The sequence below is a fragment of the Heptranchias perlo genome, unplaced genomic scaffold (genome assembly GCF_035084215.1).
Source record: "Heptranchias perlo isolate sHepPer1 unplaced genomic scaffold, sHepPer1.hap1 HAP1_SCAFFOLD_260, whole genome shotgun sequence".
In the NCBI taxonomy this organism is placed as follows: Eukaryota; Metazoa; Chordata; class Chondrichthyes; order Hexanchiformes; family Hexanchidae; genus Heptranchias; species Heptranchias perlo.
Window position 1 is genome coordinate 315,310 of NW_027139272.1, and position 10,700 is coordinate 326,009.

At 60.7% G+C, this 10,700-nt stretch overlaps 1 protein-coding gene across 1 annotated transcript; it reads left to right on the plus strand.

Moving 5' to 3' along the window:
• Positions 1–382: 382 nt before the first annotated feature.
• LOC137310530 (zinc finger protein ZFP2-like) lies at positions 383–10,483 on the plus strand. Its single transcript, XM_067978299.1, has 2 exons — positions 383–457; positions 8,337–10,483. The coding sequence occupies exon 2, from the start codon at positions 8,776–8,778 to the stop codon at positions 9,898–9,900; it is 1,125 nt and encodes a 374-aa protein (XP_067834400.1). The 5' UTR covers positions 383–457; positions 8,337–8,775; the 3' UTR covers positions 9,901–10,483.
• The last annotated feature ends 217 nt before the right edge of the window (positions 10,484–10,700 follow it).

Below are 10,700 nucleotides of genomic sequence, written 5' to 3' on the forward strand. Positions count from 1 at the left end.
TTTGGTCAGTCTGGGAGCGGTCACTGATGGTGGGATTCCCCCCTGTCTGTCTGGTGTTTTGGTCAGTCTGGGAGCGGTGACTGATGGTGAGATTCCCCCCTGTCTGTCTGGTGTTTTGGTCAGTCTGGGAGCGGTGATTGATGGTGAGATTCCCCTCTGTCTGTCTGGTGTTTTGGTCAGTCTGGGAGCGGTCACTGATGGTGAGATTCCCCCCTGTCTGTCTGGTGTTTTGGTCAGTCTGGGAGCGGTCACTGATGGTGAGATTCCCCCCCTGTCTGTCTGGTGTTTTGGTCAGTCTGGGAGCAGCAATGGCGGTGTTCATTACCCACAAGGCCGCGCGGCTCGGAAAGCGGTCCGCCCGCGGCCCCGGTGCACTCTGGGGAGACGGTCAGAGGCTCCGTCACGGAGAGAGAGAGAAGGAGAAAGAGAGAGAGGAGAGAGAGAGAGAGGAGGACAGGTGAGGGGGAGAGAGAGGAGGACAGGTGAGGGGGAGAGAGAGGAGGACAGGTGAGGGGGAGAGAGAGGAGGACAGGTGAGGAGAGAGAGGAGGACAGGTGAGGGGGAGAGAGAGGAGGACAGGTGAGGGGGAGAGAGAGGAGGACAGGTGAGGGGGAGAGAGAGGAGGACAGGTGAGGGGGAGAGAGAGGAGGACAGGTGAGGGGGAGAGAGAGAGGACAGGTGAGGGGGAGAGAGAGGAGGACAGGTGAGGGGGAGAGAGAGGAGGACAGGTGAGGAGAGAGAGGAGGACAGGTGAGGGGGAGAGAGAGGAGGACAGGTGAGGGGGAGAGAGAGGAGGACAGGTGAGGGGGAGAGAGAGGAGGACAGGTGAGGGGGAGAGAGAGGAGGACAGGTGAGGGGGAGAGAGAGAGGACAGGTGAGGGGGAGAGAGAGGAGGACAGGTGAGGGGGAGAGAGAGGAGGACAGGTGAGGGGGAGAGAGAGGAGGACAGGTGAGGGGGAGAGAGAGAGGAGGACAGGTGAGGGGGAGAGGTGAGGGGGAGAGAGAGGAGGACAGGTGAGGGGGAGAGAGAGGAGGACAGGTGAGGGGGAGAGAGAGGAGGACAGGTGAGGGAGAGAGAGAGGAGGACAGGTGAGGGGGAGAGAGAGGAGGACAGGTGAGGGGGAGAGAGAGGAGGACAGGTGAGGGGGAGAGAGAGGAGGACAGGTGAGGGAGAGGGAGGAGGACAGGTGAGGGGGAGAGAGAGGAGGACAGGTGAGGGGGAGAGAGAGGAGGACAGGTGAGGGGGAGAGAGAGGAGGACAGGTGAGGGGGAGAGGGAGGAGGACAGGTGAGGGGGAGAGAGAGGAGGACAGGTGAGGAGAGAGAGAGGAGGACAGGTGAGGGGGAGAGAGAGGAGGACAGGTGAGGGGGAGAGAGAGGAGGACAGGTGAGGAGAGAGAGAGGAGGACAGGTGAGGGGGAGAGAGAGAGGAGGACAGGTGAAGAGAGAGAGAGGAGGACAGGTGAGGGGGAGAGAGAGGAGGACAGGTGAGGGGGAGAGAGAGGAGGACAGGTGAGGGGGAGAGAGAGGAGGACAGGTGAAGAGAGAGAGAGGAGGACAGGTGAGGGGGAGAGAGAGGAGGACAGGTGAGGAGAGAGAGAGGAGGACAGGTGAGGGGGAGAGAGAGGAGGACAGGTGAAGAGAGAGAGAGGAGGACAGGTGAGGGGGAGAGAGAGGAGGACAGGTGAGGAGGAGAGAGAGGAGGACAGGTGAGGGGGAGAGAGAGAGGAGGACAGGTGAGGGGGAGAGAGAGGAGGACAGGTGAGGAGGAGAGAGAGGAGGACAGGTGAGGGGGAGAGAGAGGAGGACAGGTGAGGGGGAGAGAGAGGAGGACAGGTGAGGGAGGGAGAGGAGGAAAGGTGAGGGGGAGAGAGAGGAGGACAGGTGAGGGGGAGAGAGACGGTTGGTCAGAGGGAGAGGGTCTGAGACTGACTGACTGAGCGAGTGAGTGTGCGACTGTGTGTGTGAGTCAGTGTGAGATTGTGACAGTGGATGTGAGTGTGAGATTGAGCGAGTGTGAGATTGTGTGTGTGAGAGACTGACGGTGAGTGTGTGAGCGGGGGGAGGGAGGGAGAGTGGGAGGGAGGGAGGGAGAGAGAGAGAGCGGGAGGGAGGGAGGGAGGGAGAGTGGGAGGGAGGGAGGGAGAGAGAGCGGGAGGTCGGGAGGGAGAGAGAGCGGGAGGTCGGGAGGGAGAGAGAGCGGGAGGTCGGGAGGGAGAGAGAGCGGGAGGGCGGGAGGGAGGGAGAGCGGGAGGGAGGGAGGGAGGGAGGGAGAGTGGGAGGGAGGGAGGGAGAGTGGGGAGTGAGTGTTTCTGTGAGAGTGGGAGGGAGGGAGGGAGAGGGGGGAGTGAGTGTTTCTGTGAGAGTGGGAGGGAGGGAGGGAGAGGGGGGAGTGAGTGTGTATGAGAGAGTGGGAGGAAGGGAGGGAGAGGGGGGAGTGAGTGTGTATGAGAGAGTGGGAGGGAGGGAGGGAGAGGGGGGAGTGAGTGTGTATGTGAGAGTGGGAGGGAGGGAGGGAGAGGGGGGAGTGAGTGTGTGTGTGAGAGTGGGAGGGAGGGAGGGAGAGGGGGGAGTGAGTGTGTATGTGAGAGTGGGAGGGAGGGAGGGAGAGGGGGGAGTGAGTGTGTGTGAGAGAGTGGGAGGGAGGGAGGGAGAGGGGGGAGTGAGTGTGTGTGTGAGAGTGGGAGGGAGGGAGGGAGAGGGGGGAGTGAGTGTGTATGTGAGAGTGGGAGGGAGGGAGGGAGAGGGGGGAGTGAGTGTGTGTGTGAGAGTGGGAGGGAGGGAGGGAGAGGGGGGAGTGAGTGTGTATGAGAGAGTGGGAGGGAGGGAGGGAGAGGGGGGAGTGAGTGTGTGTGTGAGAGTGGGAGGGAGGGAGGGAGAGGGGGGAGTGAGTGAGTATGTGAGAGTGGGAGGGAGGGAGGGAGAGGGGGGAGTGAGTGTGTGTGTGAGAGTGGGAGGGAGGGAGGGAGAGGGGGGAGTGAGTGTGTATGTGAGAGTGGGAGGGAGGGAGGGAGAGGGGGGAGTGAGTGTGTGTGAGAGAGTGGGAGGGAGGGAGGGAGAGGGGGGAGTGAGTGTGTGTGTGAGAGTGGGAGGGAGGGAGGGAGAGGGGGGAGTGAGTGTGTATGTGAGAGTGGGAGGGAGGGAGGGAGAGGGGGGAGTGAGTGTGTATGTGAGAGTGGGAGGGAGGGAGGGAGAGGGGGGAGTGAGTGTGTATGTGAGAGTGGGAGGGAGGGAGGGAGAGGGGGGAGTGAGTGTGTATGTGAGAGTGAGAGGGAGGGAGGGAGAGGGGGAGTGAGTGTGTATGAGAGAGTGGGAGGGAGGGAGGGAGAGGGGGGAGTGAGTGTGTGTGTGAGAGTGGGAGGGAGGGAGGGAGAGGGGCGAGTGAGTGTGTATGAGAGTGGGAGGGAGGGAGGGAGAGGGGGGAGTGAGTGTGTATGTGAGAGTGGGAGGGAGGGAGGGAGAGGGGGGAGTGAGTGTGTATGTGAGAGTGGGAGGGAGGGAGGGAGAGGGGGGAGTGAGTGTGTGTGTGAGAGTGAGAGGGAGGGAGGGAGAGGGGGGAGTGAGTGTGTGTGTGAGAGTGGGAGGGAGGGAGGGAGAGGGGGGAGTGAGTGTGTATGTGAGAGTGGGAGGGAGGGAGGGAGAGGGGGGAGTGAGTGTGTGTGTGAGAGTGAGAGGGAGGGAGGGAGAGGGGGGAGTGAGTGTGTGTGTGAGAGTGGGAGGGAGGGAGGGAGAGGGGGGAGTGAGTGTGTGTGTGAGAGTGAGAGGGAGGGAGGGAGAGGGGGGAGTGAGTGTGTGTGTGAGAGTGGGAGGGAGGGAGGGAGAGGGGGGAGTGAGTGTGTGTGTGAGAGTGGGAGGGAGGGAGGGAGGGAGGGAGAGGGGGGAGTGAGTGTGTATGTGAGAGTGGGAGGGAGGGAGGGAGAGGGGGGAGTGAGTGTGTGTGTGAGAGTGGGAGGGAGGGAGGGAGAGGGGGGAGTGAGTGTGTTTGTGAGAGTGGGAGGGAGGGAGGGAGAGGGGGGAGTGAGTGTGTGTGTGAGAGTGGGAGGGAGGGAGGGAGAGGGGGGAGTGAGTGTGTATGTGAGAGTGGGAGGGAGGGAGGGAGAGGGGGGAGTGAGTGTGTATGTGAGAGTGAGAGGGAGGGAGGGAGAGGGGGAGTGAGTGTGTATGAGAGAGTGGGAGGGAGGGAGGGAGAGGGGGGAGTGAGTGTGTATGAGAGAGTGGGAGGGAGGGAGGGAGAGGGGGGAGTGAGTGTGTATGTGAGAGTGGGAGGGAGGGAGGGAGAGGGGGGAGTGAGTGTGTATGTGAGAGTGGGAGGGAGGGAGGGAGAGGGGGGAGTGAGTGTGTATGTGAGAGTGGGAGGGAGGGAGGGAGAGGGGGGAGTGAGTGTGTATGTGAGAGTGGGAGGGAGGGAGGGAGAGGGGGGAGTGAGTGTGTATGTGAGAGTGGGAGGGAGGGAGGGAGAGGGGGGAGTGAGTGTGTATGTGAGAGTGGGAGGGAGGGAGGGAGAGGGGGGAGTGAGTGTGTATGTGAGAGTGGGAGGGAGGGAGGGAGAGGGGGGAGTGAGTGTGTGTGTGAGAGTGAGAGGGAGGGAGGGAGAGGGGGGAGTGAGTGTGTATGTGAGAGTGGGAGGGAGAGGGGGGAGTGAGTGTGTGTGTGAGAGTGAGAGGGAGGGAGGGAGAGGGGGGAGTGAGTGTGTATGTGAGAGTGGGAGGGAGGGAGGGAGAGGGGGGAGTGAGTGTGTATGTGAGAGTGGGAGGGAGGGAGGGAGAGGGGGGAGTGAGTGTGTATGTGAGAGTGGGAGGGAGGGAGGGAGAGGGGGGAGTGAGTGTGTATGAGAGAGTGGGAGGGAGGGAGGGAGAGGGGGGAGTGAGTGTGTATGTGAGAGTGGGAGGGAGCGAGGGAGAGGGGGGAGTGAGTGTGTATGTGAGAGTGGGAGGGAGGGAGGGAGAGGGGGGAGTGAGTGTGTATGAGAGAGTGGGAGGGAGGGAGGGAGAGGGGGGAGTGAGTGTGTATGTGAGAGTGGGAGGGAGGGAGGGAGAGGGGGGAGTGAGTGTGTATGTGAGAGTGGGAGGGAGGGAGGGAGAGGGGGGAGTGAGTGTGTGTGTGAGAGTGGGAGGGAGGGAGGGAGAGGGGGGAGTGAGTGTGTATGTGAGAGTGGGAGGGAGGGAGGGAGAGGGGGGAGTGAGTGTGTATGTGAGAGTGGGAGGGAGGGAGGGAGAGGGGGGAGTGAGTGTGTGTGTGAGAGTGGGAGGGAGGGAGGGAGAGGGGGGAGTGAGTGTGTATGTGAGAGTGGGAGGGAGGGAGGGAGAGGGGGGAGTGAGTGTGTATGAGAGAGTGGGAGGGAGGGAGGGAGAGGGGGGAGTGAGTGTGTATGTGAGAGTGGGAGGGAGAGAGGGAGAGGGGGGAGTGAGTGTGTATGAGAGTGGGAGGGAGGGAGGGAGAGGGGGGAGTGAGTGTGTGTGTGAGAGTGGGAGGGAGGGAGGGAGAGGGGGGAGTGAGTGTGTATGAGAGAGTGGGAGGGAGGGAGGGAGAGGGGGGAGTGAGTGTGTATGTGAGAGTGGGAGGGAGGGAGGGAGAGGGGGGAGTGAGTGTGTGTGTGAGAGTGGGAGGGAGGGAGGGAGAGGGGGGAGTGAGTGTGTGTGAGAGAGTGGGAGGGAGGTAGGGAGAGGGGGGAGTGAGTGTGTATGAGAGAGTGGGAGGGAGGGAGGGAGAGGGGGGAGTGAGTGTGTGTGTGAGAGTGGGAGGGAGGGAGGGAGAGGGGGGAGTGAGTGTGTATGAGAGAGTGGGAGGGAGGGAGGGAGAGGGGGGAGTGAGTGTGTATGTGAGAGTGAGAGGGAGGGAGGGAGAGGGGGGAGTGAGTGTGTATGAGAGAGTGGGAGGGAGGGAGGGAGAGGGAGGAGTGAGTGTGTATGTGAGAGTGGGAGGGAGGGAGGGAGAGGGGGGAGTGAGTGTGTATGTGAGAGTGGGAGGGAGGGAGGGAGAGGGGGGAGTGAGTGTGTGTGTGAGAGTGGGAGGGAGGGAGGGAGAGGGGGGAGTGAGTGTGTATGAGAGAGTGGGAGGGAGGGAGGGAGAGGGGGGAGTGAGTGTGTGTGTGAGAGTGGGAGGGAGGGAGGGAGAGGGGGGAGTGAGTGTGTGTGTGAGAGTGGGAGGGAGGGAGGGAGAGGGGGGAGTGAGTGTGTATGTGAGAGTGGGAGGGAGGGAGGGAGAGGGGGGAGTGAGTGTGTGTGTGAGAGTGGGAGGGAGGGAGGGAGAGGGGGGAGTGAGTGTGTATGAGAGAGTGGGAGGGAGGGAGGGAGAGGGGGGAGTGAGTGTGTATGTGAGAGTGAGAGGGAGGGAGGGAGAGGGGGGAGTGAGTGTGTATGTGAGAGTGAGAGGGAGGGAGGGAGAGGGGGGAAGTGAGTGTGTGTGTGAGAGTGAGAGGGAGGGAGGGAGAGGGGGGAGTGAGTGTGTATGTGAAGAGTGGGAGGGAGGGAGGGAGAGGGGGGAGTGAGTGTGAGAGTGGGAGGGAGGGAGGGAGGGAGGGAGAGGGGGGAGTGAGTGTGTGTGTGAGAGTGGGAGGGAGAGGGGGGAGTGAGTGTGTATGTGAGAGTGGGAGGGAGGGAGGGAGAGGGGGGAGTGAGTGTGTGTGTGAGAGTGGGAGGGAGGGAGGGAGAGGGGGGAGTGAGTGTTTATGTGAGAGTGGGAGGGAGGGAGGGAGAGGGGGGAGTGAGTGTGTATGAGAGAGTGGGAGGGAGGGGAGGAGAGGGGGGAGTGAGTGTGTGTGTGAGAGTGGGAGGGAGGGAGGGAGAGGGGGGAGTGAGTGTGTATGAGAGAGTGGGAGGGAGGGAGGGAGAGGGGGGAGTGAGTGTGTGTGAGAGTGGGAGGGAGGGAGGGAGAGGGGGGAGTGAGTGTGTGTGTGAGAGTGAGAGAGTGAAGGAAGGCAGGGGGAGGGAGTGGGTGAGATCACAGCCAGATAAAGTTGCATTCGAAAGCTACAAAGAGACTGATCCTGGTCTAAATGCGATGAGCTCGGAGGAGAGATGAGAGAAACTTAAATTTTAGACTTTTTGAAAAAAAGGCGCAAACTTAATATCAATCAGAAAAGAATAAAGGGACTTTTTTCATGCAGCGAGTTATTAAGAAATCCCCTTTTCAAAACCAGTGGTGGACACAGAGTCCAGAATCGCTTTGATGAAGCCGTCTCTCTGTGGGGAGCACACTCACACCTGAGTCCGAGGTTATCAGTTCAACTCCCACTCCAGACACTTGACCAGATAATCCTGGCTCACACTCTAGTGCAGGACTGAGGGAGCGCTGCACTGTCTGAGGGGCAGTACTGAGGGAGCGCTGCACTGTCGGAGGGGCAGTACTGAGGGAGTGCTGCATTGTCGGAGGGGCAGTACTGAGGGAGTGCTGCACTGTGGGAGGGGCAGTACTGAGGGAGTGCTGTACTGTGGGAGGGGCAGTACTGAGGGAGTGCTGTACTGTGGGAGGGGCAGTACTGAGGGAGTGCTGTACTGTGGGAGGGGCAGTACTGAGGGAGTGCTGTACTGTGGGAGGGGCAGTACTGAGGGAGTGCTGTACTGTGGGAGGGGCAGTACTGAGGGAGCACTGCTCTGTCGAGGGGCAGTACTGAGGGAGCACTGCACTGTCGGAGGTGCAGTACTGAGGGAGTGCTGCACTGTCAGAGGTGCTGTGTTTCAGATGAGGCGTGAACTCGAGACCCCGTCTGCGCTCTCAGGTGAATGTAAAAGATTCCACGGCACTATTTCGAAGAAGAGCAGGGGAGTTCTCCCCGGGCACCGTACACGGGGGTGTGACTTACCCATCAATATCCCATAGTGTACAGTTGCCTTGGCAGCAGATAAAGATATAGAATCATAGATTGATACAGAGCAGAAGGAGGCCATTCGTCCCATCGTGCCTGTACTGGCTCTTTGAAAGAGCTATCCAATTAGTCCCATTCCCCTGCAAATTTCCCCCCTTCATGTATTTATCCAATTCCCTTTTGAAAAGCAATCTGCTTCCACCACCCTTTCAGGCAGTGCATTGCAGATCAGAACAACTCGCTGCATGAAAATATATTTCCTCATGTCGCCTCTGGTTCTTTTGCCAGTTATCTTAAACCTGCGACCCTTCTGCCAGTGGAAACGGTTTCTCCTTATTTGCTCGATCAAAACCCTGCATAATTTTGAACACCTCCACCAAATCTCCCCTTCACCTTCTCTGCCCTGAGGAGAACAACCCCAACCTCTGGACAGCCCCGCATCCCTGGTACCATTCTCGTCAAACCTCCTCTGCGCCCTCTCCAAGGCCTTGACATCCTTCCTAAAGTGTTCATTTGTTTCATTTGTTTCTCAGTTTTGGAGGAGACGCGAGGAGTCGAAGGACCCAGCTGAGCCCCCTTGGTGAGGGGTGGGATGGAAAAGCCACCCGTTCTCCGAGACAGTCCGTGCAAGGTGTCGGCATTGGTTGGATTTGGAGAGGGACAGCTGTTGACAACGAAGAGACGTTCTCCTGCCTTGTCCAACTAGCCCGGACCCAGTGTGGGGGGTGGAGTATTGGCATTGCCTGGCAATTGAGTTGTCCTGTTGAACTCGTCCTCCTCTGATCTTCAGCAAGGGAAATGCATCCGAAGGAGGGGCTCTTTCGTGCTTAGGATTTGGGCAGCGTGCTTTGCCTGAGATCCACTGCCCTCGCTGCCTCGTCCTTTGTGCGGAGTCTCCTGTTGCTCATTTTCCACCCTCGCCTCCCCCCAAAGTGCGGAGTCTTGTTCCTCGTCGCAAGGGCAGGAGGGAGAATGGATCCGCAAACCGCTGTTTCCCCGCCCTCCGACCTGCCAGGGGGCGAGCGCGCCCCCCGGGGGGACAAGAGGGTGCAGTGTCCCGACTGCGGGAAGATGTTCAGCCGCCCCTCCAACCTCAAGATCCACCGCTACATCCACCTGGGGCAGAAGCAGTTCCAGTGCCCGACCTGCGGCAAGGCCTTTGCCCAGCCCTCCGGCCTGCGCCAGCACCAGCGGGTACACTCCGGTGACAAGCCCTTCACCTGCCCCGTGTGCCACAAGGCCTTCGCCTGGCTCTACGCCATGCGCCAGCACCAGCGTCTCCACACTGGCGAGAAGCCCTTCGCCTGCCCGGTGTGCCACAAGGCCTTTGCCCGCTCCTCCGACCAGCTGGTCCACCAGCGCATCCACATGAGGGAGAAGCCCTACCGCTGCTTGGCCTGCCCCATGAGCTTCGTCCGCTCCTCCTCGCTACTGATGCACCAGCGGGTCCACACCGGCATGAAGATCTACAAGTGCCCCATTTGCGCCAAGATGTACAGCCACCTGTCACCCTTCTCCACGCACAGGTGCTGCCACTCCGGGGAAAGCTCCGACAGATCTCCGGCCCAGGCGAAGACCCCTGGTCCCAACGGGGACCCTTCACCTTCCTCCTCTTCCTCCCCCCGCCCACCGAAGCAGCACCTGTGCTCGGTGTGCGGGAAGAGCTTCTCCCGGCCGTACAGCCTCACCGTCCACCGGCGCGTCCACACCGGCGAGCGGCCCTACAAGTGCACGCTGTGCGACCAGGCCTTCGCCCGCGCCTACAGCTTCCTGAACCACCAGCGCCTGCACAGCGGGGACAAGGCCTACAAGTGCTCGATGTGCGGGAAGGCCTTCCTCCGCTCGACGGCCCTCCTGGTCCACGAGCGCATCCACTCAGAGTGGCCTCGGCGGGCCTTCAGCCGGCGGTCGCAGCTGTTCCGGCGCCGTGCGGCGAGGTCCGGTTCGACCCCTCCCCCACCCGCCTCCGGTCACTCGGTTACCCCTCCGACCTCTCGCGGGATCGGCGCGCCCTCTGAGGGGAGGAGCTCTCCAAATGCTGGGCGTGTGAGAAGGACTTCACCTCGTCTCCTGAAACGTCACCAGACGCAGGAGTAGAAATCCAACTTGGGCGGCAGCGCATCAGCCACCCGTTATACGCCCGGCCCGATATTGGGTTCCATTGGCTATACCGCCCGTTATACACCCGGCCCGATATTGGGTTCCATTGGCTATACCGCCCGTTATACGCCCGGCCCGATATTGGGTTCCGTTGGCCATACTGCCCGTTATACGCCCGGCCCGATATTGGGTTCCGTTGGCCATACCGCCCGTTATACGCCCGGCCCGATATTGGGTTCCGTTGGCCATACTGCCCGTTTCACGCTTCCGCTCGAGATGGATTTCTGCCCCACAATATATAAACCATAGTTTCTCAGCTTCAACTCTCCCAACTCGTTGACTGCTGCCAAGAGGTACAACCTTCACAGGAGACATTGCAGCCAGGAAGCTCCTGACACAAGCAACAAGAGAACATGTTCGAAAGAAGGACAGAAAAAGAACTTGCATTTATTTAAAGCACCTTTCATGACCTCAGGATGTTCCAAAGTGCCTCACAGAAAATGAAATACTTTTTAACGTGTCGTCACTGCTGTCGGCAAATGCAGCAGCCAATTTGTGCACAGGTGCGGGGTTCAGGGTGAGGGGAAGGTGAGGGGTGAGGGGTGAGGGGTGAAGGGAAGGTGAGGGGTGAAGGGGAAGGTGAGGGGTGAGGGGTGAAGGGAAGGTGCCAGGCCCAGGGTGTGGGGTTCAGGGTGAGGGGAAGGTGTGGGGCTCGGGGTGAGGGGAGGGTGAGGGGAAGGTGAGCGGTGAGGGGAAGGTGAGGGGTGAGGGCTCAAGGTGAGGGGTTCAGGGTGAGG